The 26661-nt window shown below is 49.6% G+C and overlaps 3 protein-coding genes and 1 long non-coding RNA gene across 10 annotated transcripts in view; 2 read left to right on the plus strand and 2 right to left on the minus strand.

Moving 5' to 3' along the window:
- ARHGAP17 (Rho GTPase activating protein 17) overlaps window positions 1-6595 on the plus strand; it is a 42120-nt gene extending 35525 nt beyond the window's left edge. For 3 of the 6 annotated variants that reach the window (XM_035339306.1, XM_035339308.1, XM_035339312.1), the window contains 2 exons: window positions 124-735; window positions 5680-6595. In XM_035339306.1, coding sequence (XP_035195197.1) covers window positions 124-735; window positions 5680-5807 — 740 coding nt within the window. In that variant the 3' untranslated portion in view covers window positions 5808-6595. Of the gene's footprint in view, window positions 1-123; window positions 736-1704; window positions 1729-3629; window positions 3675-5679 lie in introns of all 6 variants that reach the window. The other 3 variants (XM_035339310.1, XM_035339311.1, XM_035339309.1) reach the window with 3 other exon arrangements.
- A 70-nt stretch (window positions 6596-6665) lies between these two features.
- On the minus strand, window positions 6666-10133 carry TEX47 (testis expressed 47). Of its 2 annotated transcripts, XM_035339314.1 has the most exons (8): window positions 10012-10133; window positions 9788-9961; window positions 9508-9580; window positions 8563-8666; window positions 8102-8166; window positions 7461-7662; window positions 7186-7345; window positions 6666-6843 (listed from the first exon to the last, which is right to left on the minus strand). In XM_035339314.1, exons 2-8 carry the CDS (start codon window positions 9881-9883, stop codon window positions 6806-6808), a joined length of 738 nt encoding a protein of 245 aa, XP_035195205.1. In that variant the 5' UTR covers window positions 9884-9961; window positions 10012-10133; the 3' UTR covers window positions 6666-6805. The 2 variants fall into 2 exon arrangements, with proteins under 2 accessions (XP_035195205.1, XP_035195204.1); XM_035339313.1 differs by lacking the exon at window positions 6666-6843 and having other exon boundaries at window positions 6956-7345.
- A 180-nt stretch (window positions 10134-10313) lies between these two features.
- LOC118174167 lies at window positions 10314-13405 on the plus strand. The gene is made up of 3 exons (XR_004754575.1): window positions 10314-10424; window positions 12063-12184; window positions 12458-13405. It is a non-coding gene; the product is annotated as an uncharacterized LOC118174167 (long non-coding RNA).
- Window positions 10641-24766, minus strand: SLC5A11 (solute carrier family 5 member 11). The gene is made up of 16 exons (XM_035339315.1): window positions 24558-24766; window positions 21956-22131; window positions 21149-21220; window positions 20343-20447; window positions 19949-20008; window positions 19565-19669; window positions 18168-18273; window positions 17248-17328; window positions 16642-16847; window positions 15726-15861; window positions 15523-15630; window positions 14994-15144; window positions 14333-14501; window positions 13394-13609; window positions 12036-12198; window positions 10641-10936 (listed from the first exon to the last, which is right to left on the minus strand). Exons 2-16 carry the CDS (start codon window positions 22085-22087, stop codon window positions 10719-10721), a joined length of 2028 nt encoding a protein of 675 aa, XP_035195206.1. The 5' UTR covers window positions 22088-22131; window positions 24558-24766; the 3' UTR covers window positions 10641-10718.
- Between the last annotated feature and the right edge of the window lie 1895 nt (window positions 24767-26661).

The following is a 26661-nucleotide window of genomic DNA, read 5'->3' on the forward strand; positions in this document are numbered from 1 at the left end:
TAATAATACAGTACTCGATTTTGATAAAGTATTTAAGGGTTGTTTAAAGCTACTAACTCCTTTTTTTCACGAGTTTGGTTTCACAACATTCAGCCATGAAATCTCGCCTTTTTATCTTCACAGCTGTTAAAAAGCCTGCACCAGCACCTCCCAAGCCAGCCAACCCACCACCAGGGCAGCCAGCAAGCCAGAGCTCTGCCTCAGCTGCTCAGCCACCTTCCATCTCACCAAAACCACCTGCCAGAAGTTCTTCTCCTCCTGCCCAGCATGCAAACCAAGGAGCAGCCCAGACCTCCAGCTCCCAGGTTTCTGCACCTCGGCGATACTCCAGCAGCCTTTCCCCAATACAAGCTCCCAGCCATCCGCCACCACAGCCCCCAACACAGGCTACTCCTCCACTGCAGCCCAAATCAAACAGTCAAGCATCTCCTCCTGCTGCAGCCAGCAGTGAGCACGGACCAGAGCAGCCCTGTTACACTCCTCCGCAGACTCCAACACCACCCGATACACCCCCTCTAGGAAAACACAGTACTAGTTCCCCATCGTCACAGTCATCTACTCAAGAAACCTCTCAGTCTCACTCTCCACCTCACAGCGGCACACTGCCAAGGCCGCGGCCAGTGCCTAAACCCAGAAACAGACCTAGTATTCCCCCTCCGCCTCATCCTCCTTCTCAGCTGGCTGGAGATGGTATTGTTGCAAATCCCACCCAAACAGCTTCCAAAATAGTAACAGGTGAGTGGATTCCTTCATGTTTGCTGTCTCCTCAGGGACCAGGAATGAAGAAAATGTCTGTAGCTGTATTTTTTTTCCAAAAAACTGAAAAGGACAAATACCAGTTAGAATATGAAATGGCTAATTCTCAGTTAAAATAAAATGCTCACATTCCCCATGCACAGAACAGGTTTTGGGACATCTTCCCCAGATAGTGAATGTCTTCATTCATGAGGCAGAAGGGCTTGGGAAGAAGTGTGCAGTAGCTTGCTTTTTTTTTCTTCCTGCTTGGGAAGCAAGACACTAGTACAGCAACCAGCTCTGCGGGGATTTAGCCTTGGCGCTGTGGCAGTCTCAGGCTTATGCATTTGTTGTTGAAAAGACAAATACTTGGAGGAGAGAGAAGATGCAGCCAAGGATAGTATATTTCAGGATACATGGGAGATAACAAATTGGCAATGTAGTCACTGATACATGTCCTAATAGAAAAGGCACTAACACAGAATTTTCTCCCCCGTGAGAATGAAGCCTTCTGATGGCCTTTTAAGTCAGACATCCAGAAGCTGAAGAATCAAGTGCATTTAACTGTGTATCTTAGGCCAGTTTCTAGATTTTGTTTTAAATGCAGACTTTTTTCTGCTTTGAGACGTTCATGAGTTAGGGCCAAATTTTCTATCTTCTCACGGGAACTTCCCGAAGCTTGTGGTTATTACCTTGATAGGGATAATGTTAATTTAAGTCTTGGAAAAAAAACAACGGCTAGATACAGTAAAAGCTAGTGGATCTTGAAATGTTCTCCTGAAATGTTTATTTTAGGAAGTTCTGAAGGAACAGATAATGTAAAATACTAACGCCTTTAATTCTACTTATATTCAATAATGGTTAAAATTTTCTAATGACACTGCAGCTTCTGTACAATAAGACTAATGTTTTGGAATGCGAAGTATAAATTCTGTTGCCTAATAGCTTTACCCCATGATGCCTTCACAGGTGGGGATGGTTACTGCGAATAAGGTTTGTACTTACTAGAAAACATGCAATGTAAGCTAAAATGCTCCTGCACAGCAATATTTTTTGTAGCTTTATTTTGTATATGCGCTTTGGAATATGTGCTCTCTGTCAACTCTGTATGTGATCTCATTACTACATATCATTCTGGTTGTAAGAGACATTATATTAGGCCTTACGCTTAATTTTAATAGCCCTGTGAACATTAATTTATACTTCAGAACAAATCATAAAAATAACTATTTTGAATGACACTTCACACAATTACCAGGTGTGAAGCAGCGACCCATTTGAAATGTTTCTTCTCATCAGTGCAGGCAAATATCGCAGCTCATGTTTTTTCCTTCAGTATTTTGTGGTTGCACTTTAATGTAGCTTTCACTTTAGGTTTTCAGTTATTTTTAACTACTTGGAATTTATTTGGCAAAATACACGTTCCTGTGACTAAACCCCTTTGCAGATGCAGCAGCATCTGCGTTCTGGCATGTTTGCATTTGCATTCTGTCAGCCTCAGTCTCACTAATAGTACTAGCCTGTTCAACCGCAGCTGCCAAACAGCACGTTAATAATCTTATTGTTCATGGATAATGGTTTGGAAATGCTACCTTTTTAAGATATCAACTGCATGGCAGGCTGGAAAAGTTAAAGCTACAATCCTGAATAAGCTCACGATTTGACTGCTTACAGGAAAGACTCTGAAATTAGCATTCTATTAATATTACAATTCAGAAATAAGGCTAAGTTTGGGATCTTTACAGTGCTTGCAAATAAGTTGAGAATGGGAACTGTGCTGATGAGTCAAACTTCAAGCAAAGATTTAAATTTAATTTCGAAGTCATGTTTCATACGTTGACTGTGCTTGTTTTCATTTTGGATTTTTTCTGGTTCTGAGGGAAACTGTTCTAATGATAGCAGACAAACAAGATTTGTTTAACCCTAATGTAACTGGAGAAATACTTGCATTCTAAACAATATACAGCTGGTCTGCAGGGGGCTGCTTAATTAGTGGAGGGAGTTTAAGTTACACAAACAAAGCATCTGGCATATGAGAGCAATTGTGAATTGAGCAGAGGATTGTAAATTGTTGTAAAAACTTGTAAATTACAAGCTTTAGTGCTGAATTTTGGGGACAGCGCATTTTCAGTCATTACAGGCATGAGATACACAGCTGTCTTGTACTTTGAATAAATTAAAGAAAATACTGAAATTAAGAACTGACTGTTAACCTGAAAATGTTGAAATTGAAAAGACTTAATATCATTCCTCCCTAGTGCAAACCGTAGCAAATTGGCCATGTATATTGTAAGCAATAGTATGAAAGCTACCATGCAGGAGAGTCAGTAAAGGAAAGCTGATGAAGAATCATTCTTTAGCAAAGCTGGTAAAGGAACCTTAAGAACTCAGTGTGTCTTGGAAAACAAACAAAAGCCTTCCACCAAAAAAAAAAAGAGAACACTTAAAGCAATAGCCAAGTTTACCTACTGCAGTACACTCAGTGCAGGATCATCCAACTTTTCTAGATCAATCTGTTTTTAAAAAAGAATTAATAATTGCTATGAATTAACATCACTGCATATTATGTAAGAGTATCTGCTCTAACATTGAGACACGTGTTTATTTTTAAACAGCCTGATGCCATAAACTGTCTTACCTAATTCACAATGTGAAATAGCTATTTTTAATTTTAACCTAAAATAGTGAAGCAAGGGAAAACAGGAATTATGGAAGCCAAAAATATGTTGTCAGCAAACTTCCTAATATCAGAACTGGAATTCTGAACCATTTTCAGGATAATGAATTCCTTTGTCCATATACTGGACAGTAATGTCTCAAATTCTGTTTGTGGTATTGAAGTTATTAGCCCTTGGAAAGAATATTCTAATCAAAAATTTTATTAAATAATCTAGATGTTTGACCTGCATTCAGTATGAACTGTATTGGAAAGTTCAATGGTAAGGAAAAGGCATATGATTGGCCAAAAATGTTGCTGATTCATAATCATGTGTGTGCTAATGCCCACTACTAACCCGTCACAAATAACACTGCTTGCTTGTATTATCATTAGCGTGGCATGCAGAAAGCATGGCTGTTTTATGCTTGCTTTTACATTAACGTACTAAAAGTACTGGAGAGAAGAATGTGTAAAATTCATGTTTTGACTGGGCAGTTTCATGTTGTACTTTTTCCACTTACAGAAAATCACATAGAAATCCGTGTTTTTTGTACACTGGTTCATTTTATATTCAACGTTAGCTGTGCTGTTGTTTATCACATATTCCTTTCCTGTGTCATGTCACACTTCCAGATACCTCCTCTTCTGATTCATCCTTGAGTATGCAGTAGTGGTAGGGAGAACTTCTGTGTCTGTTTCTAAAGTTGAAGTGTATTTGAACCATAGTTGAAATGAAAATTCCGCAGTACTGTAGGTAATGATAGATACTAAGGTGCGGGATCTCCGCTATTCGGATTCTGTGCTCACCTCTTCTGGGGCCCAGCATGTTGTGGAACATTTGGAGTAAGGGACTGTGTAAGAATTTGGGAAATTGCATAACAGCAGTTTATTCTTCTATGTAATGGTGCTTCTAATAACAATAGTAAAAATGCCTAAAAAAATCTAAAGTTAAAAACAAATCAGCTAGCTGTGAAAGTACTTACATTTTTATTTGTTGTAGAAGCAAACATCGCAGTTGGGTAAAGGGGAGCTGCTGATGTTAGGAAGTTTGGTTGCATGGATCAGGGTCTTAGTTGAAATATTGTGAATGTGAAGGTTAAGTGAAAAGGTTTGATTTTAAAGTAGACACAGTAATTATTTTCTTCATTGCTATCAAAGGTCTACTGAACATGTGTCTTCCTGTAAGTGCAACGCAGCCTTGTTCACAGTCCTGGAAGCAGGGCACTGGTCTTCAGAATGAGAATGGGGGCTGGGGACAGGAGTCTTTTTGCTAAAGATTCACTGAGGTGGATGGCATTTAACACGCTGTAACAGCACCAGTGTTTTGTTCTGTGCCTTCTGGATTATTTTACTTACCACTAAAATTTTAATACAGGATGTGGGAGTAAATGTGTTCACTCCTCACAGAAAGCATCAATCCTAGAATAATGTTTTTGTGAACGTTCTAGCAGTGCACATTTGACTGTCCTGTGCAAGACAAGTCGGTTGGCGTCAGGAAACAATATGATACAGTTCCAGCTATTATATTAGCAGTGTCACGACAAAATTACTGCAAATTACAAGGGTGCCAGCCAGCCTTATGCAGTGGGCCTGAGAAAGAAACAGGGGAGGCTGCACTCAAGACTTCAGTTCTGTATATGCTTTGGCCTCTTCCATGTCACTTAGCTCAAAAGTTTTCAGCTTGAACACTTACAGCCTAAGTTCTGTACTAAAGTTAAGACTTCAATGCTTAAGATACAATTCAAAGTCTTTACAAGATTCCTGTTGATGTCACCTTAGTTTAAAGGCAAGATGTTTATTTGGATTTATTGATCTAAACAACTTGAACCATTTAAATCCAAAATTTTTGGCCTCCTTTTGGCACTGTACATGTACTCATCACTTTGACAAGTCTTAGGTGCTGTTTACTTGGATGGTGGCCTAGGTGCCGAATTTTATGCTGAGTGGCAATCCTGTTTTTGCTATTACTGTCTGGAGTATAATATCACTCCTGTGGGGATTTGAGGAATGCGATATTAAATCATACTCGATTCCTTCCATTCTTCAGAAATAAGTGCTTTTCTTAATGTGCCTAAAATACAGGTGAAGCAACCCAAAGATAAGATTTTTAGTTTGGCTCAGCCTTCTTCTGTTTTTGTGTGCGCATGCACATATGTTCCAGCCCTCTTAGCAGAGCCTGTGATCTTTCCTTTCCCTTTTCTTTCTAAGGAAATGCACCAGAAATACACTATTGAACGCGATGTCACTGCCAGACTGCTAAATTTGCTGTTTCATTTTTTGTGCAGACTCCAATTCCAGTATTCAAGAACCACTTCAAAACGCTTCTTCAGAGCTTCTTACAGAGACAGCGAGCAAAGAACTGCACAACCATCTCACGCTAGATGTTGACGATACGGAAAGCACTGCTCTATAGAGGAAACTCTTAAACTTTTTGTACTTTCCTCTCCTGGTGGGAAAACTAACAGACTTAACAGTGAAAAGCTTCTTCTGGCAAAATGGCAAACCTGTGTAGAGTTCTGGCTTGTGAGTCACTGCAAAAGTGATTGAGCCGTTCAGAAGAAGTTGAATGATCTGTGTCTCAACAATGGTTTTCAGAATTGTGGATAGAAGAAATTAATTAATGCAGAAACTTGCATAGGAAGCCTAATTGCTGCTAATACAACCGGTATTAGCAAATATTCCAAACGATTAAGAAGCAGTTAGTTATTTAAAGCGCATATATTATGGAAATAATCTTTTTAATGTCATGGTTAGACTTTTATTTCTAGTTCTTAAGACATTACAAGGAGATGCCTTGCAAGAGACATTCCCTCACTGATTTGCTGCAGATTCTTTTTAAAAACATGAACCAAAAAATGCCGGAGTGCTGGTGGTGACTGCTGGTTATCAGTTGCCTCATCAAAACTGTGGACGTATTCTAGTGCCTTGAAGGACTGTCATACTGTAGAAGGAGACTTACTGTATCTTTAATCATTTCATTGCTACTCAATGATCAATACTTAATACTTATTTCATAGTTATTTGTATTAACCAAGCCTGCTTTTGTTTATGTGAAACTTGCAAGTTTTGAGGTAAAACTGTGGAAGTGTTTGTTTTTTTGTGCTTTCATTGAAAATGGTTGAGTTTTGAAAGAACTTTGAACATCTGGTTTGATGCAACAGTTGGTGAACATTTATAAAAATTAAAGACCATCTTTTGTCAGCCTGAGGCCTGTTTATTGCTGTGCACAGGGAGTGCCCATGGTTCGTGCTCTGTCAGAAGCAAAGCGCTCCTCCCTGGGGCTCTGCAGCTAGCGGGGCGCTGCCTGTTCCCTGTGCTCTTGTTTCACGGGTTGCAGAGGACGTGGCCTGGGACTGAACGTGCCTCTTCCTTCACGCGGGGATCCCTCAGAAGCGCTGGGCACAGCCCCCATCATGCGGAGAAGTGGGAGGGAATGGGCCATACGCTCTCTGGGAACGGGAGGTGGGGCAGAAGAGGAAATCAATCCCTGGGGGTAACACTCCTGTAATGAAGTGAACTGCGTTTCCCAGGGGTTTCCCAGGGGATGCGTGGCTCTTGGTGACAAGCTCCACACGTTTTGGCTGCGCTCTCCTTGATGCCGCATCAGAACGAGCCTGGCTGCCCCCTGCCCTCTGCTCAGGTGCGCCTCGGGAGGGAAGGCGCCTGCTGGTAGCGGCTCACCGCTCCCGCCCCGTAACGAGCTCTTCTGCCTCCCAGTTCAGGGGCATGAGCCAGAACTGCAGCCATGTGAGTAAATGGGATGCCCATCTGTAAAACCGTGTGCAGCGTACCTGAATCCAGGGCAAGTTGTAAAGGACTTAAATACATTTTCAGGAAGTCTCCTGGGCTTGCACATTCTTCAGTTCTGCACAAACGGCTAATTGTCTCTGCTGGGATCAGCAGTTTGGGTGCAAGAGCATGCGGGCTGTCGGTTGCGTCCTCGCTGTCATCCTTGGGAATGAGCATCAAGTGTCAGGGCGGGGGGCTCAGGGGCTGGCAGGTTGCTGCCGTTGCTGCGGGAGGGCAACTGGGGACATTTCTTACAGCTCCCGTCTCTCGAGCTTACCTCGACAGGTTTTGGTGTGCAGGCTGCTGCTCTGAACAGGAGATTAAGGCACTCTGCAACTGTCCCTTCCACAGGCTGTGACTCAGTTGTGTCTTGTGGATGTGTCACAGGAGATGTCACCACTGTCATATACCAGTCTGGGAACTGTCTGGTGGGGATGTTATGTGCTACCACTGCAACTTTAATGTCCTGAAGTAAAGCACTGAGTGGAAAGAGTGAAATCCATCCTTAGAGCAGCAGGGATTTTCTATCACAACACATTCAAATTTCATAAACCACAAGACAGCATGGCATCTACAGGCCTAATGCTATGTTGGAGCTCTGTACTCCTGGGGCGTGCAGCACCCCGGGCTGTCCACCTTGCAGATCCGCCAGCAGAAGCTGTTTCCAGTTGCACCCTAAAATCTGGGCAAGGGTCTCAAGCGGACTGGTTGGATGGGAGGGTAAAAAATGAGCAAAAGAGCAGCAGGGATTTAGTAAACGAATGAAGGAGTGGGATGGTGGTACTGTACTCCATGGGTACACAAATGGCTACTAGGAAGGGGATGTAACCATGGCTAATGTTCAGTTTAACCTTAAAGGAAGCGTTTTACCATTTCTGTTACAATTTTCTTTTGGAGAAGCTAATGGAAACCACTTACCTGGGACCTTGATCTTGGAGAGAAGCTAGATCTCGGATGATAAGATGTATTGTGCTGCTGCAAGTCTGCAGAGGAATGGATAGAGTTTTTATGGAATTGCATATTACAAAATCATTTGTGAATACAAAAATAACTTATCAGCTTCTGCTCCTGTAAATGAGCTTTCGCTTTTAGTCCCAGGCATTGAAAACAAAGCACATTCTTATTACATTTGATGGAATGTGTCATCCCTTTCTGTCAGATTACTGTTCTGGGGTAGTTATCACAAGCATGAGCTGGAGCAAGTTCCAGAGGTGAGCTTTGGAAACCACCACACCGTTATTCAGGTCTTAGTTCTTACTTTAGGCCAACGTATGGAGGAAGAGGTGGTTATGCATCTGCAGTCAGTGGATTTTAGAAGCCCCATTTGTACAAAGATGAACTGAGGTTGTTGGGTCCCACCAGGCATTTCTTTAACTTACCTCCACTACATGAAGAACGTGGCTGGAACAGAGAAGTAGCAGACCTGAGACTGGTTCTCTTGAGTTGTATTTTGAGGCATATTCAAACAGCCTTCTGTGATAACCTTGTTTCAAAAGAAAAACTGGCAGTTTGTCAACTGCTTATAGTGATAGTTCCAGCAGCGTGTGCTGATGGTTCTATTCTGTGCGCTCTCTCTGCCCCAGATTTACAAATTACGCTTTTGGTATTCAGAAGAAATGTTGGAATATCATTACCATGGGGTTCCCTTCTTCGCATACGCAGTGACCCAGTCCATGTTAGCTCCTAAAACCACACCAAATCCTGCACCACTTAGTGCAGCTGAAGCCTCCAATTTCTGTCAGCATTTGTTTACTCGCCAGATGAAGTTCCATCGTGGCTGCTGCAGGTGCACCACCTGAAGGCCTCAAATGCGGAGCACTTCAGTAGTTTTGTAGGCGGAGTTGGGTTCTTGCCTGTGCTTGGCATTGCTACAAACTGACACAATTTTAAGTACCTGTCTTAATGTATCCCACTCACCAAAAAAAAAAAAAAAAATCTAAGATGGCTGAGAAAGTCATGCTTGAAAGTTGTTTGTAAAACTGTATCATACTGTAAAAATAAATTCTTGCTCAGGGTTTCTAATAGTCCTGTCTTATTTCCTTAGGAAGGATTCCTAAGTGATCATTTTCTCTATAAGCTCCAACAAAAATGGTGCTTTATTTCATGTGCTACGACAGGGCCCGTACGCATCCCTGCTCCGTGCTGCCCATCGTGCCTGCGTGTGCGTGCAGCACAAAGAGCTTTAGTACGTGGCATTTGCTCCAACTCGGCAGCAGTTCTGCACCGTACAGCGGCACCGTGCCCCGGGGCACGTCCCGAGCGAAGAGGCAGAAACGAGAGGAGAGAGGCGGCACTCAGCGCACACCCAGGTCCCCACCACGCACCTGCCACCTCCTCCTCTGCCGCCGCCTCGCGCAGCCGCGCCGTCACCAGCAGCCGGTGCAGGGGGAGCCGGGCCTGCACCGAGAGGGGCGGGGTCAGGGCGGGGCCAGGGTGGGGCAGGGCGGGGCGGGAGCAGGGCGGGGTCAAGGTGGGGTCGGGGCAGGACAGGCTCAGGGCGTGACCGGGGCGGGGCGGCATGGGGCGTGGTCAGGGCAGGGCGTGGTCAGGGCAGGGCGTGGTCAGGGCAGGGCGTGGTCCCTCTCGCCCCGGCCCCGCCCCCACCTGCTCCTCGCCGTGCCGCCGCAGCCGCCGCAGGGCCAGGAGGTTCTGCCGCTCCGGGGCCGCGGGCTCCGCCGAGTCCCGCTGGGCCGCCGCCATGGCCGCGCCGTGGGGCAGGGGCCGGGGCCCCTCAGCGGCCGGCGCGGCCGGTTCCGGACCCGTGCTGGGGCCGGTCCCCCAGCCCCACGCCTCCCCCGGTCCCCCAGCCCCACGCCTCCCCCGGTTCCGGCCGGGAGCAGCCCGCTTCTCGTAACAAGGGTCTCAGCAGCCGCAGGCCCGGCCGGCGCAGCTCACGAGCAGCAGGCCGAGGCCGAGGCACGGCACCGCCCGGCCGCGTTCCCCCTCCGGGTTGAGGCCGCTCCTGGGGGCGCGTTCGTTCTCCCGGCCCCGGTTGAACGGCGCCCGCTCGCGCCCAGCCCGTCCCGGCAGCGGCACCCCGCAGCCGCCGGCCCCGCTCAGCGCCCCGCCGTGTCGGTGCCCCCGTGGGCGCCCCCTCGGGGCCAGGGGCGGATCCGGGGAGGGGGGCGGGCACTGCGACCCCCCCGAGCCGCAGGCAGAGGATGCCGAGGGCAAAGCGCGTGCGGTAAAAGCGGTCGCGGAGGCATAAAGAGGAGCAGAATCCAGATTTCCCGAATTTCAGGTAGTGCTTTACCACACAGAGCGTCATTAAATACTTGAAATAACCAAAGCTCCCGCCCAGCTGCCTGCCGGAGCTCTTCGGGGGTCCTGTTCGGCTCTGGCTGGGACGGTGCCGAGCGCTCAGCACCTTCCACGGCCGGGCTCCTTGCAAGAAATAAGCTGTTAGGGAGGAGAGTCTGTCTTCTTAAATAAGATTTAGAAAGCATTATGAATTACATTAACCCTCTGCTAATTATTATCATTATTTACACCAATTAAAATTAGTTGATCTCATCTGGAACCAAATGGCTGGCTGCTACGCGAAGTAGGCCCAGAGGAAGATGCCAGCACACACACTTATTATCAGGTTGATGTTCAGGACATGTTTCACCAGCGGTTTCTCCTCCAGGGAAGCCATGGGAAGCTCGGGTTTAGTCGGCGCCACATTCTCAGAGTTTTCTGGTCTGCGCTCCATCCCGCAGAGCCACAGAAAGGTCTTCATCAGCTTCGAGTTCCTTTTGGTGTCAGTCGTGCCTACAAAGCCAGTAAATAGTGAGGTATAAATCTCACTGACGAACCAAATCCCAGGGACGTATCAGTATGGTCCTGTACAAAGGCTGTGATGCAAAAATGCATCCTCACTCTTTAACTGAGTACACTAGCTACACTGAGGTGTGGGGAACCCTTCAAGGAATATCTGTCTGGGGCTGCAGGATCAATTTCATTCTTCCCTGGAGGTCTGAGCTCAGGTTCTGCTGCTCTCAGCATTCTAGGAAACCATAGCAGGAGAGCACACCTGAAAGCTCAGCTGTAACTGCTTGGTGCCCATCAGCTTCCTCCTGCACGTGCATGCTCTAGTCCGTTTAGGGTCACTCCACATTACACGTGTGCAAAATGATTTCTCCCAGCTTTGTTGTCGATTAGGACATACGTGACAAAATGCCAGGAAGATTGTGCTCATACACAACACAAGTGAGATTTCCCAGCATTTAACTTACTCATTAACTAATTGATCTTTTCAATAGCTTTTTATAGATCAGAGGAATACACAGCAAAAGCTGCAGAGCTGCACAAACAGTGTCCCAAGCCTGGCAATAACAAGTGATGATAATCATTGCTGGAAAGTGCAGAACGAGTTGCTATGCATGTTTGTACCTAATACCGACAAGTACAAGTTTTAAAAAATGTAAATCCTCCTTCACTGATCTGTCAAGAACTCCGCCCAGGGCTCTGGGTTCTCCCTGCTGCTAGAGTCGATCAGAAAACATCACTGAAAAACAGAAATGGAATTTCATGAAAATAATTGTGGTTTTCCTCCACCCTCCCCTTTTTCAATCAGTTCTCCTTGCAGCAGGTGCAAATAGCGCTAATCTTTAGTGCAGGACAGTGGGCATGGCTTCCTGTATCCCATCCAGCTCCTTCTTGATTTCAAGCATATGTAATGCCATCAAGAGATGGAAAAGAAATTAAATGTTTGCTCAGGTAAAACTGTCAGGTAAAAACCTTTTAGCATACCCTGAAGATACAAAAATCCAGAGGAAGGAGTTTTAACTTTTCTTGTCTTCAGAGCCTTTACATAACGCGTAGGGTTGTTAATTGTGGATATTACTGAATGTGGTGTTGGAGCACTTACATTTATTATCATTTGAACTATTTTCAGAGGCAATGCTTATATCAATCTGGAGAGCGGGACGCTCAGCTTCACACGCTCCTTTTGCAGCATCAGGAGAAGTGCTGACTGCTAGGTCTTTCTTGACTGGTAGATCCCCGCGTGTGAACCAGGTAAGCCGACTTATCTGATGGCATGAAGAGTGGTGTTAAAGAAAACTGCTTCATGGTTGTTTAAAGGACTACCTTAGCAGCACAGCAGCCTGGAGAGAGAATACTTTAAGGGGTCAAAATCTGTTCTCCTGCTCTGCTGGAGCAGGCGAACAGCTAAGTGCTCAGCTGCTAATGACAGAAGCGACGGCTACCATTGGCATGCTGGGTTTAGTTTTGTCTGGAACGTGATAGCTCTCTGAAGGATCACATTCTTCACTTTTTGTTACTGAGCAGGAGCCATTTCTGCATGGGACCGTCACTGGATGCAGACTGAGAGCGGGCCAGCGAAGGGAGCAAAAGAATGGAAACTGCAGCCAGTGAGGAACGATTCAAAGAACTGGGGTTGTTTAGAGAAGCCAAGACAGATGCGAGAAACCATAATTTTCTTCAAATATGTAAAAGATTCATTAAAGAGGAATTTTCTCAGTATCAATGACAGGGCAGACAGGAAAGGATGAGCACAACATGAAGCTAGAAAGATGAGGAAAAACCTTTACTGAGAAGGGCAGGTAAGCTCTCGAACTGATCGTGCACCTCCCTGGGCATTCTCCCTCTCTGGTGATTTTAAGAGTAAGTTTGCCAGAGGTTTTTCAGAAATGTATCGGGTTAGTTCTGGCTTGAAGCAAGAGGATGCATTGGCTGTATGAATTCTGAAGGTCCCTTCTAGTCCTCCTTCCTGTTATTTGTTTTTCTGTAGCCTCAGTGTGTCAATTAAAAATAGTCAAACTGGCACAAACCTGTTCCAGAGGAAGTGTGCTCTCTGCCCTTGATTTCTCTTTTCTGCGAGTAAAAATGGTTCCTCACTAAATTAGTAAGAGAGTTGATAAAGATGGATAAAGAAGCTGGAATTTCTTGGAAAATAGAGGGGAAAAGCTAATGTCATGGATTAAACACATTTGAATTTAAGAACAGCTCTTTAACACCTACGGTTGACCAGTTTCCAGGGTGGACTCTGGATTTACGGGACCAAAACCTTAAATGGCAAGGCAGCGGGGTGCTGGATCAAAGGAGGGATTGCTGTTACAAGTTATTGCGAATGTTTTCACAGACTGAATGAACGGAAACTTCAATTTCCAGATTATTTATCTCCACCTTATTCCCTTGGAAGTAACTTGGGGCATCCTGGAAACCATTTAAGAATAATGAAAGAAATCTGAGGGGTTGACGCACCATTTCTTCCGAGGGGGGTTCTGTGAGCATGCTCACGACCAGCACGGTGAGCGTGGAGATGGCAGCCAGGACCATGGAGAAGTAGAGGTAGTGCATGTACCTCACCACGCCCGGCCTCAGGTCCCGCTCCCCGCACTGGGGCTCCGGGTAGATGAAGTCCAGCACCAGTCGGATGACGCCCAGCAGCAACCCGATCACCAGGCCCCAGAACGCGCCCTAGGAAATGAGGGATATTCTTTACTGGAGCAAGAAGCATGAACCTGCCCAGGACCCAGGGCTATACCCGTGCTTGCAGGCTATAAGCTGGCCAGGCTTTCTCCTTGCAGGTTTTTAGGCTGGCTTCCCTCGCCTCCCTTTTCTGCTCCTGCTGTTCCTCTAGGTGTGCGGTGCTGGTACAGTAGCCTGGTGCCTCTGCTGCATGGGGACGAGTGGGTCGTGCATTTTGGTACGGAGGGGAGGTATAATGTCTTATGCCAAAATACGCTGAAGGGAAATATTCACATCCTAATGGTTGCCCTAACTGTGGGTGCTTACAACTGTTCTCCACCTAAGTAAAAGCCAGTTTGGGAAGGCTTTGCCCTGTACCCAGCACCAGTCTTTGCAGAGGAGCTGGAGGCTTTGGATTCCTGCTGCCATTTGGCTCCTTAAGTTCCCAGGACCCCTGATGATCATAGGAGTGCATCTAATAAATGGCTACTGAGGCCCTAACACCCTGCAACCAAGTGACACAGTCATCTCACTACTTCTGAAATGCCAGTGGAGCCTTTGAAAACCAGCAGCAATTACTGCTTCCTGCCCCAGGCTGATGGCTCTGCAGAGGTCTGGGTGCCTTCGTTCTGCTAAGCACTGGAGGAGGAGGCCGGACTGCAGCCTGGGGCTGTGCTCTGAGCCTCTGTCAGGCCACAGAGGCGACTGCACTGAGCCCAGGGGAGTTGTTACCTTTTCATTTGCTCTTTTCCAGAAGCAACCCAGTATGAACACCATTGCCACAGGGGGCTGCAGGTAGGAGCTGATGGACTGGATGTAAATGAAGAGCTGCCCGCCCTGACCAGCCTGGACCAGTGGGATCCACAGGATGGAGATCACAACGAGCAGCAGCACAAAGACCCTGTGCAAGAAGAAGATGTCATTATTGGTAGCCCAGGTTGTTCTTTTCCACTTGCTCAGCCTGCAGGGCTCCTGCTGAGATCTGTAACCCCAAGGCCTCTGCTGTAGCCGCCCAGCACCCCTGTGCAGAACGGGGCTCTCGCCCTGCCCTCAACTGTAGTGGATCCCTTGCACCTGCCCTGCCCAGGCTTCCCCAGACGTCCTCTCCAGCTGCTTCATTCATGTCTCTGCATGTCTTTGTGCTATGGCATCTTGGGCTTGCTCCTGTAGTTTGGTTTGACCTGAGCAAGCTCCTTCCCCCCACCTCTAACAATGCTGTAATGAAGTGGCTGTAATTAAAAATGGTCTGAAATACAGGGGTCATATTCATTGTCTTCTCCCAGTTTGAAGTGGATAAATTGATACTGGAGATGCTAAATCTCCAGAGGGGCAGCAGGGTCGTGTCAAAAGGTCTCTCGAAGGCTCGGAACACGCATGCCCTGGTGCCCCGTACCTGCCAACAATCATGAGTTCCCACTCGGAACAACGAGGCCGGAATTGTTTCCAGAGGTCCATGGTGAAAATGGTGCTGGCACTATTGAAGATGGAAGTCAAGGAGGACATAAGCGCTGCTATCATCACTGACATCATCAGGCCCCGGAGTCCTGGAAAGAGAAGTGTGGCCTCCCTGAGGACTCCTGAATAACCTCAGCTGCAGGATGACCTTGAAGTCTTCGAACTACAACAGACTTTTAATTTAGCCCCATTTTTAAAATGGCTAGTGGCAGGGAGGCTTTAGCAGTTGATTCTTATTGTTAAACATCTATTTACCTCTTATCTGAATTTGTAAGAATTAGACCTCTAGACACTGGAGCATCACCCATCTCTTGTTGCACGCTGTCCCTTGCTGCTGTTTCATCAAGCCCAATGTAACCCCACTGAAATTATAGTCGCAGGGCATTTTCCTCTCTGGACATTTCTCACAGACACCTCTTGGCTGGTGCCCAGCCCACTGGTGCCAGCACAGCTGCTGGGCTCCTCACCTACAGGCAGAAGTTCTATGACCAGCTTAGGGTAAGCGATATCAGAACAGCCAGATGGGTTGCCACAGATTTTTCGACAAATTTCCGGGTCTGCACAAGCCACCAGATCTGAAATAAGCAAGGGGGAGTGAGAAGCAGCTCCACAGAGCAGTCACTGTCATTAGTTCCTGGCAGAGGGAACAGCTCTCTCCTGCAGCACTTACCTGGGAAGAGAACCCGGCTGATCATGCCCGGCATCACCATCATAAAGAGGGGCAGAATTTTCAAGTAGGAGGTCATCAGGGAGCCTCCCTTGGCGTGAGAGAGGTTTTTAGCAGCAAGAGACCTCTGAACGATGACCTAGAAGTTAAGAAATGTGTTGGGTCTGCTGTCGGGCAGAGAGGAGCTAGCTGCTGGCTGCATCATTCGCAGCACAGGCTTCCCGCTGCATTCGTTTGCGTACTTTGTGCTCCTCTAAACCATTGAAACCTTACGAAAGTGAAGACACAGCTCTGCTGTAGCTTTACAATTCCTGCTTCAGGTCCTGAGAGTTATACAGATGCTGCTTGTGTCATCAAATCCAAGCCTGGCCTATGCAGTGTACTGACTCTGATAATCTGTTTTAAACCAATCACACTTGTGCTCATGATTTCTTTTCCTCCTTCTTTTGCTGGGGACTGCCCTGACCTGCTGCCTGAGTCTGGTCAGTTCAGCAGCACTCCTCTCAGGGTAGGACAGAGCCTGAAATGAGCAAATCGAGTTAGAAGAATGCTGCAGAAACGTCAGAAGGTTGCCCAGGGCTTCACTCCCGCTGCCTCTGATGTTGTCACTAGGTGTGACGGTGGTCAGACCCCTGCAAGGCTGAAAGAAGTAGAAGGATGAAGTTCAAAAACAAACTTTACAGACTGAGATTAACACCCTCCACACACACATTTTCCCCCTTGTTACATTAAAGTTATTCACAGAGCTTAGTTGTGCATGTCGGGTTTTGCAGGTTGAGGATTGAAAGCATCAGATTTTACTGCATTCCCATAAAAAATAAACAGCCCCGGCTATGCTGCAAACCTTAGGTTTGAAACCAGATTTAAACAACCGAGAACATGTTCGTGAAACCAGTCAAAGGCATAAGCAGTAACCCACCTGATCTGTACACCAGTACCAGAGGGACGGGATGGTCATTCCCACCAAAACCCCGGGCCAGGGAAGGTCGGAGTTAACAGGGTCCCGGAAAATGTGAAAAGCATCTTCCCTTGGCAAGCCGCAGCTGCTGTTTTCCTTGCGGGTGCTGGGAATGGCATCAAAGTATTTTGTCTGCAAGCCTTCAAGACCGCCAACTTCAACAAAGCCTAAAACAGGTCACAAGAAGCAGTTATCATCTTCCGTGCTCCGTACTCACTTTGCTGAGGGTGATCCTCCAGAGGTACTCGTTAAAGTCAGAAGCTAGTGACTTTACCACTGGGCTGGGGATGGCGTAAACCTGCTGGATAGAGAAGATGCTTGCTCATCCCTTATCCTACTTCAGAACATTTTTCTGTAGGTATTTTTCATGGAGTACTTGTGCACTTTTGCCACATAAAGACCTACTGTAAGATTATTTGTGTAAGGTTATATTTCAGCAGGAAAATACACAGAAAGCACTTCTCAGAACATCAATTAAGTAATCAGCTGTAATGACCCAGCATGTCCGCGCCATGTGTTAAAGATTCTGTCGCAGTTTTAGCAACCCGACCCCAGGGCAACACTCACTGAAGACCATGAGAGTCACGGCGCCGATCAGCATGATGAGGGTTTGCAGCGCGTCTGTGTATATCACTGCGGCCAGGCCACCTGAGAGAAGAGAGAGGCAGCAAGCGGTGGGAAACGGGAGCTGCTCTGGGCCGGACCCCTCGCGCCTCGGCAGCGTTTGGAGAGCAGGGCAGCCCCAGAGCCCTGCCGGGCGCGCTGTCACCTCTGCCCGGCGCTTTGCCCACAGCGGGCAGCTCAGCCCTTCCTCTGCACGGCGCTTTGGCTGAAACTTCTCATGTTTTGAATCGTAATGAATCACCATTTTGGCACTAAAAAGCCAAAGTCCAGTATAAGTACTTCTACGGGAAATACGTGGAAAAGCTCCAAGACAAAGCCCAAGCTGAATAAGGAGGAGGAAAAAAAGCAGGCATGGGGGGGGATCATTACGAGCAACGTCACGGGGTGAGCAGTGAGAAAGGAGCAACCTTTATTTGTTTGGGATTTGCCGCTTACTCCGTGCATGGCTTTGTTCCATTTGGCCACTCCTAAGCCCCAAAAGGGCACCCGAGACTGACAATGTTTTCCGCATTACACGGCTCGCTGTTGTGGTAGTCCCTCATACCTCCAAAAAGCCCAGAGGAGAAACTGTACTGGGCAAATGCCATGAGTATAACTTCCCCATCAGGAGCATCCATGTCTGGCATGGCCTTGCAAGGGCTGTTCATTTACTCTGACCTCATAATTCTCTTTTAACAGGTGAGTTACCAATTGCTAGTTTTGCTGTTCCCCATACTGACGGCAAAACCAGCCAGGATGGAAGTGCAGGGCTCCTACCATACGCGTGAGGATGCTTCGTGCATTGCATGAACGCACTCAGCTCACTAAGCAGGATCCGCGGTGCTGCGAAATGCCTGCATTAGGACTGAACCTCAGCCACGTACCTGCAACAGTGTAGACAGCAGTGATTGCCAGCAGGCCCACAACTGCAATGTAGAGGTCCCAGTGCAAGGCCTGCTGAATGAAGAGGGCCCCAGCGTACATATCGACCTAGGGAACAAAGCAGTCAGTGCAGCTGCTGATGGTGTTACCGAGCCCCTCGAGGCTGGCCGAGCCAGGGAGTGGGAACGCTCGGACGACTCAGCTGCCTCTTTCCCCTTCTCTGCACATCCCTCTGCAGCCCCAGGTCCTGTGCACGGGACCAGGCTCCGTCTCGTGTTAAGATGAGTTTAGGACCACAGTTTGTTGTGGGGGGATGCAGTGGGAGCTACCCCAGGAGGAGTCTGCAGAGCTCCTGCGTGCAGGAGCCTGGGTGGGCTGAGCTGACCCCTTCCCATTGCAGAGGAGGCAGCGAGGGGGCAGGAGGGGGCAGGAACCGGAGTCCCCAGGTGCTGAGCTCCCCGCTGTCTGCTGCCAGCCCCGGTGCCCTGGGCTGTGCAGTGACTTCCTCGTTGCTGGCAGGGCCCAGCCTGTGGGCGAGGGCAGTGTCCTTGGGGTGCGGTGGCCCAGCAGCCACCTTGCTCCGCAGCTACGTGGAGTCGCTGCCTTTTAGGATGGCCAAACCGCAGACCATAGAGCGACAGATGTATAAATGCATCTGAGCAATCCCTTTTCTGTATCAGGCATCATATCATCAGAAATGTGCACCAAAGGGGCAGTTTTTTCTAAAGGAGCACCTGAGCCTGGCCCCTGGGTGCCCACAGGAACCCCGCGATGCATCACCCCCCCCCCCCAGGGCCGCAGGCAGCATGGGCCAGACAGCTCACCCCCCCCGGGCCCTGCCTGCACAGGAAGAACACGGGCAGGGTCTCTGCTTTCACCAGTTCACGCACTGCTGCCCTGTTAATAAACAGCTTGCGAGGTGTTGCGCAAGGGTTGGTTCAGTTATTCATTCAGGGCACTACATCAAACAGGAGCAATAAGTCACTGCACTCGTCACCTGAATGCACACCGACTCCTACGTTCTTATCCCGCACAGAGCAGTGTTTGGTGTCTGAGCAGGAAACGAACGTGCAAAGGGAAACTGGGCGAGCAAGCCAGACGTACAAAATCTAACAACAAGTGCATCCATCAGGTTAACTTTCAATGGATTATTGCTCAGGACATTGACATGTAGTTTCCCCCTTAGTGCAGCAAGCATTCAAATCCCTCCCAGGAAAAAAGCTCTAATTCTTTTTGTGTAGCTTCCTAAACAATTATAGACTACCTGAGGTATTTTGAAAATACTCCCATCTCCAATACCACAGGGAGGGGGCAGTCACTGCCTCTCCCGGTCTTGCTGATTAGCACACCTTTCCGAAGTGAGTTGAATTCAGCCTCCTTTCATTTTTTTCCTACTTACTGATATTTTGGTGAAGATATAGATGAACAAGTAGAGAATCGCCAGGAACATCTGAATTCTTTTGCCGCCAAAGCGCTTCTGCAGGTACTCTGGCATGGTAGTGACCTGTGCGGGAGAAACAGGGAGTGAGATACGGGAGCCCCCAGCTCCGTGGGAGATGTCAGAGCTCTCCCCTGCTGCTGGCAGCCCGAGCACTGTGCGCAGTGCTCCTGCCCAGCCCTCAGCCCCTCACACACCGGGCCCCAGGGGCATCGGGTGCTCTGCTGCTGCCTCGCTGCTGTCAGGAGCAACGCAGCTGCAGCAGGGAATGGCCAAGCCCAGGAGCCAAGCAGGCGGTGTGAATCCCACAAAGTCACTGGTGGACACAACTTCCCATTTACTTACTCCTGCCGCTATGTAAATTGGAAGGAATAGCCAGGCCAGCACCAAAACACAAAACATCCCCTGCAAAACAAATGGAAAGGAGGGTCATGGATGCTGGTTAAGGCTGTGATCAAGTGGGGGGAGAGCGCACACCCTGGGGACTTGGGGACTTCTCACAGGCCTCAGGCCACCAGCAGCTGGAGGTGACTCTGAGCGCCTGCAGCAGGACTCTGAGCCTTGGGAGCTGCTCTGCCCTTGTGTGGCAGTTCCTTGGCTTCCTGGGGACCTGCCCTTATAGCACAGAGGCAGCTGGAGGGCTGCTGTGCCGTGCTGTGCCATGCTGTGCTGTGCTGTGCCGTGCTGTGCCATGCTGTGCCGTGCTTTGCCATGCAATACCGTGCCATGCCACACTCACGTTCCACTCATAGGCTGTCGCAGCAATTCCTGAGGCAGCTCCTGACCCAGCCAGGCCGATGAAGTGCCCGCTCCCAACGTTGCTAGCAAACAGGGATGCGCCCACCTGGGGAGAGACGCGGGAGGTCAGGCGCGGTGCCCTCGGCTGGGCCTGGTGGTGCACGGGGCCGGGCGTGGGGCAGCTCTGTGTCACAGCGCACAGGCTGAGCAGTGATGCTATTCCCACACACCCTGCTGTGGGACATGAATCCTTTCCACCCTCTGCCTACATGCTCAGTGGCTCCGGCGCCTTTCTCCAGCTCCTTTCATCACTTTCAATGTGTTGCTCACTTGGGGGCAAATTTAGGGGCATCCTGCTTCCAGTTGGGTGTCCGGTCTCATGCAGGATCAGGGCAGAAGGTGGAGGGCACCCCAGGAATGTCGGGCCTCCAGGTTCCTGTATGAGCACCTACTGACTCACCAGGCCAGCCCAAATGAAGCTCCCCACCTAGCAGAGAGCAACACAGAGCTGCAACCACAGCAGGGACCACCCCACTACTGCCAGAGCTCTCCAGACAAAGCACGAGGAAGCAGACGGGCTTGGCCAGCTGCGGCGGGGCTGCCATGGTGCCCAGGGCTGGGGCGGGTGCCCTGCAGCAGCTCCTCTTCCTTGAACATGGAAAAACAACAGAATTGTAACCGGGTCTTTGCAAACCGTGGGTGTTACCTGTTTGTTTCTGTGTGGAGAAATACATTCTGCTTGGACCAAACTGCTTTTTAGTCTCACTGTAACTTAGGGGCAAGCAGTACGATGACAGAGATACTTACAGGCCACCAAACCATCTGTCCCCCGGCTAGAAAGTAGCCTTTCACAGTGCTGCGCTGCGTCTTCCACATGGACTGGGAAAGCAGAACAGCAGAACAAAGGATCATTTCGGTGGCTGCTCAGAACAGCACCGAGCACGTGGCCGTTTCCCCGGGGGGAGAGTGCCCTGTCATCACTCCAGATCCACAAGGAAGCCAAGAATTTTGGACAGGAGCTGCGGACATCCCTAGTTATCAGGCTCAGCCAGGAGAAATGCGAGGCACTGCAGGCACTGCTCACTGACTGCTGCTCTTCAGAGATGTCAGAGGTTTTCATGTGGTATCGTGAGTTATGCACCGCGTGTGAAGGCAGCAACCATTCATCTCTGCCTTGTGGCAGCCAGATTGTGCTTCTGCTATTATAAAAGCCGTGCCAGAAGGATGTCTTAATTGTATATAGAGTATTTTTAATTTATGGGATCTGCTGTCAGAACCTCACTGCCGACAAGCACAGATGATTTATAGGACAGCAATTCCCTCCCAGATAAACAAAACATTAGTAGTAATACTTGGTACTTCACAACCTCTTCCTTACAAGTGTTCTCAAAACCTTTGCAAACACTGGAGCTGAAGAGCCCTCCTGCAGCGCAGCGAGGGCACTTCCCCGGGCTGAAGTGAGGGTAAGGACCTGTACACCGCACCCTTGCACTTGTGCAGTTGAATTCAGCGAAGTGTGGCTTGATTCAAGCCAAACTAGAATAATTCAAGGCCCAATCAGCCATATTTTTCAGTATAACAGGGCACGTACAAAAACTAACAGTGTATGCTTACCCAGAGCCCAACAGCCAGGACAAACACAAAGTACAGCACGAGGACCGCGATGTCTATGGAGTCCAGCGTCTTCTGGGGAAACACATCCCACTGGGGAGTCACGGACGCTGGGGTGCTGCTGGTGGTCTCCATGGCTTCTGGTGCGGGCGGGCACTTCTTCGTCCTGATGCATATATCTGTCAAAAAACGGGGGGGGTGGCAGCACCGGGGAGGTGCCGGCTGCTTCCCGGGGCGGTCGGTGCTGGCTGGGCTGTGGGGCTGCTGGTGCCGGAGCTGCAGAGGTGGCTCTTGTGCCTGGCATTTGTCCCCACTCACTGATCCCTCTGGGCTGCAATGTGCCAGATGCTGCCAGGGTCAGGTCTCTTTTGATGTGGGTGAGTTTCTACCCGGCAGAGAAATGGGCATGTTACAGAGAAGTAACTAGCCAAACAGAAAAAATTCAGGCAAGGAGGCTCATTGGGAATCAGTGTCGTTCCTCTTCCTTTCCTCCTCCTGCTCCTTTCATCCAGGCTCTACCTTGCTTTGAAAGCAGAACAGGAGGCGAATGGCAGCACCAGCAGTGGCACAGAAAGTGAGCCTCTGGCTTGGTGCTGGCCTTTGGTGGTCACACAGGATCCCTGTGGCCCAGCACCCCCCTGCCCGGCTCACCCTCCCCTGAGGAGATACGGGATTTGCTTTCTCTTACCCTGCTGAGCCGAGGAGACGTCCCCTGGGCAGGGCAGACCCTGCACCCCTGGCCCCAGGCTGCGGCACCGTCACCGCCAGGACAGCGGGCGCCTGCTCGTCCTCCTCCTCCCCATGCCTGCAGAGCTGCCCAGCTCCTTTGGCCACTCTTACACTCGTAAGGTGACACTTATAAGCTCCCCCCACCAAAAAGCTGGAAAAGGTGGGGCAAAGGGAGGCAGTGCGCCCTGCCCTGCCCGCCACGCAGAGGGAGCTGTGCGGGTGCTGTGCCGCGGTGCTGCTGGCCGCGGCTGGCGAGAGGGGCGGCCAGACAAGTTCTTCCCCTGAGCACAGCACTCAGCGAGCACGGACGGAGGCATCCGCCCCATCCCTTGGTCCTGGGTTTCACAACCTCCTCTGGCCTCACCTCTTTGTTGATGCATGCAATTGCTGCTTTGAGCAGCAGCCGAGAGCTGCCCTTAGCTCACCCATAGCCTGAAGAGCTGTTTGGATGCAGCCAGCTGCCCCTGGCATCGTGGCACTGCCGTGTACTCCCTGCCCAGGTGTGTGAAGGGAACAGATACACAAAAGCTCACCCGGTGTCCCCACGCACTGAGGCAATGCTGCCAGTGCACCGGTGATGGAGGTGCAGCAATTTCACTGCTGGGCAGCACTGAAAAGGGCAGGCTCTGCCCTGTGCCACTGCAAACTCGGCCCCAGCACAGTCTACGTGGATGAGGACCTTGGGGCTTGTGCGTTTATGGCAGCAAGGGCAAGAAGCAGTTTTGGGGTGGCAGGCAAGGTCCTGCAGTCCCATCACCCACCGTCCAAAGCCGGCAGGTTGTATCCTGAGACATCAGCACCCTACAGCTCACGTGCCAAAGGCAGTCCAGAGCCACGTTGTGGTTGACTGAGAGCGGTGCCGGTGCTGGGCTGAGAACAGGGCCCGCAGGACCCCGCAGAGCCCTTCCTGTGCCCTGCAAAGTGCCCGGGTCCCACTGAGACCCCTGGGAGCAGTGGCCTTGCAAGGAGGCAGAGCACGGACTGTCCGACGGTCAGTGGTGCCGTACATCTTTAAGAGGCAAGGTATCTTGGCTGTCGCTGCGCTTTCACTGGCATGCTTAACCTCTAACTTGGAAAAGAGAAGCACAGTTTGGTGCGCCAGCCTCAGGAAGCTGCTAACCCCTCTAACACCTCCCACTTTCTCTTTTGCAGCCCTGATATTGCCATTTCTTTTCACTTCCCGTAGCAGGGCCGGGTGCTGCACACCCGCAGTGCAGCCAGCCCCACGAGCTACCTGCGCTCAGTCTCGCACGGGACGGGGCGCACGGACACGGCCGTGCCTTTTCCTCTGCAAGGTGTGCAGTGCCGGAGCAGAGCCCTGCGGGCATTCGTCCTGCCCGTCAATGAGGAAGGGACATGCAGGACACGCTCGGGCAAATTCCCGGCACCAAGGTGTGTCTGTGGGTCCCGTTTAAAGCCATGCAGGGTCCCTGACCTGGCGGTGAGCTGCAGGGCGAATGCAGTGAGCTCAGCTGCTCTGATTTCTAATTCTAACCCTGCCCAGGCCCAGTGGAAATTTTGCCTGTTTTGTGCATTCAGGTCACAGCTCGGTCTCCCTCGGTTCCTGGCACAAGCAGCAGCGCTTTCCCCGCCAGAGATTGTGAGGAAGGAACATCCGTGGCATAGAAATGCAGCCGCTGAAGCCAGCCTTTATCAATGGTCCCAGGGAGACGCAGCCCACGTGGGTGTCGAGGCACCGTCTGGACTCTATCACTCTAAATGCCGCTGTAACGGGATTTTTTAAAGCTTTTCCAGCTTTATCCACCTTCTAAAGACACCACCGCTCGTCGGGAAGAGAGTCAGCCCCGAAGCTGCCCCAGAGCCACCCAGCACCCAGAGCTCCCCGGCACGAGGCAGAAGCCGAACGGGAACTTACTGCGCTCAGCTGGGTCTCATTCTGTTCCCTCGCGCTAGGCACCACCAAGCCTCTGCCAACTGACAGGCAGCTTAAATATTGCCAGAGAATCGGGATTTGCCAGCAGAGCTGTTAACAGTGTCACAAGGAATGAGGAGGAATATTTACAGTCAAAGTTAAACTAATTGCCTGAAGTTACTCTTTCGGTCTCTCGCGGCTCTGGCAAGAAGTGCATTATTTCCACTATCAGGGCTCACGGGTCAAATTCCAGAGTGCCATCCCCTGAAGCAATCTGCGGCTAAGGAAGGGACACGTAACAATAAGAGAGTCAGTGCTGGTGTCCTCTCAGGCTGACATCCCAAGACACAGGAGGGAGCCCGCAGCTAGTCCTGTGGCTAAGTTAAACAATAAAATCAAGCACCCCAAAGCTCAGGAAACCAGAAGCAAAGTAGGAAAAGCTACAGTCTGTATTTCAGCTCATTGTTTCCCTCTCAGCTCACACGCTGATGGACATAACTAAAGGTCTTTGAAACCTGTTACTGGAGATGCTTGAATTTGGTCTGCTAGAATGTGGAAACTCCAGATTTTCCTGAATTGTGCTAGAACAATGCAGATCCTCGGAGGCTTCAAGCTGAGCATCCAGGTGCCTTGTGCTACCTCCAGCCCATGCAACTTTTTTATGACTTCCAGCTCTTCCACTCTGAAGCTGAGACTTCTGATTGTCCTTTTGGCAGCTCTCACTGCTCCTGGAAAAAAATCACAACTCACAGCAAAAAAAACCACGACTCCCAGCACTTCAGGCTGGATGCTCAGAGGGAGCATTCAGCCATGTCCCAGCATGGCTTGGAGACGTCAGCCTGGTATTATTTTATCCCAGCCAGACCACCAGCAGGAGCTCTGAGTGCCTCCTCACCATGACTTGCCTAAGCTGCTTGTTCTCTTTTTGATTTTTTTTTTTCATTTTTTTGCAGGATAAAGTGAAAACCCTTAAGTATTCCCAAGCGTGAAACGCAACCTGGTGTTTCTGTGCTGGCTGTTTCACTGCCTGTGGATGGAGCCAGCCCCGCGGTGGCAGAGGAGCCGGGTCCCTGAGCAGGGCTGCTCCAGGAGTTACTGCTCCCTTCCCAAGGCCACGCTCTCCCGTGAGGACAATGCCATGGTCAAGGCTGACTCCACTTCAGCTAAGGATGAGCCAGACAAGGCTAAGAGGAGAGCTTCCAGCCACGGTGTTCATTCTGGGGAAAAACTGACCAAGTGTTTGATGTTACCAAGAAGGAATGAGACAACGAGGGCGTGGCTGGATGCAGCCAAGGGTCGGATGCGGTGTGCAGGCTGTGGGGCACCGTCTCTGGCAGTGTGCAGACCTGTGCAAAGCCAGGCGTGGGCAGCCAGGAGAGCTGAAGGAACTCCAGGAGGCTGCGGGCAGCTGGCGTGCCCATGCCCAAGCCCTGCTCAGAGCCATTTTACAGTTGCCTGCGCCATGGCGTCCAGGGAGGAGCTGCTGCTGGAGCAGACTGCTGTAAACAAGCTAAACTACAACCAGGAAATCTGATAGGAGACCGGCCCCTAGCTATCTGCTGTTAGGGTAAAGGGAGATAAATTGCTCCAGGGACATAAACTTGTCCTCAGCCAAGAATTCCTTTACAGAGGAAAACAATTCACCGGCTCATACGCACACTAACTACTTGCTTCTGAAGGCTGCAGAAAAAATCCATACTATTTTAAGAATTTGCTGCTCATATTCCTCATGCCAGACTGAATGTGGCTCGCAAACCGCTCTCTTCTGAAGTGTGCAGTTATTTTCCTCAGACCAGCAAGGTCAGATGCGGCATCCTTTCTCCTGGGGGTACAGGGACCGATACTGCGGTGTGCAGCCACAGGAGAGCCAAATGCAGAATTCCTCACACCTTCATCTGCAGCGGTGGTACCGAGCGATTCTTAACAGAATGTAGATGCACGTGCAGTCAGGAGGCAGAAGGCAGTAGCTTTATTTTGGGAACAGCACATAGGCATTGGGTAGAGACCGGATTTGAATATACATAGTCCCATTATCAAATAATATAACCGTATCCCAGAAGTTCTGGTTCTTTGAAAATATTCACATAAAAATACCAAAGGGATTGGA

This window comes from Oxyura jamaicensis, chromosome 14, assembly GCF_011077185.1.
Source record: "Oxyura jamaicensis isolate SHBP4307 breed ruddy duck chromosome 14, BPBGC_Ojam_1.0, whole genome shotgun sequence".
In the NCBI taxonomy this organism is placed as follows: domain Eukaryota; kingdom Metazoa; phylum Chordata; class Aves; order Anseriformes; family Anatidae; genus Oxyura; species Oxyura jamaicensis.

Coding starts and splice junctions, on each gene's coding strand:
- TEX47 (XM_035339313.1), bottom strand. CDS start 9,883: ATGGCGGCGGCCCAGCGGGACTCGGCGGAGCCCGCGGCCCCGGAGCGG. Junction 8,667..9,507: donor GGCAGAGGAGGAGGTGGCAG/GTGCGTGGTGGG, acceptor TTTTGAAACAAG/GTTATCACAGAAGGCTGTTT. Junction 8,167..8,562: donor ACGTTCTTCATGTAGTGGAG/GTAAGTTAAAGA, acceptor ATTCCTCTGCAG/ACTTGCAGCAGCACAATACA.
- SLC5A11 (XM_035339315.1), bottom strand. CDS start 22,087: ATGGAGACCACCAGCAGCACCCCAGCGTCCGTGACTCCCCAGTGGGAT. Junction 17,329..18,167: donor TGCTGTCTACACTGTTGCAG/GTACGTGGCTGA, acceptor CTCTTCTCTCAG/GTGGCCTGGCCGCAGTGATA. Junction 15,145..15,522: donor CATAGAACTTCTGCCTGTAG/GTGAGGAGCCCA, acceptor TTCTCTTTCCAG/GACTCCGGGGCCTGATGATG.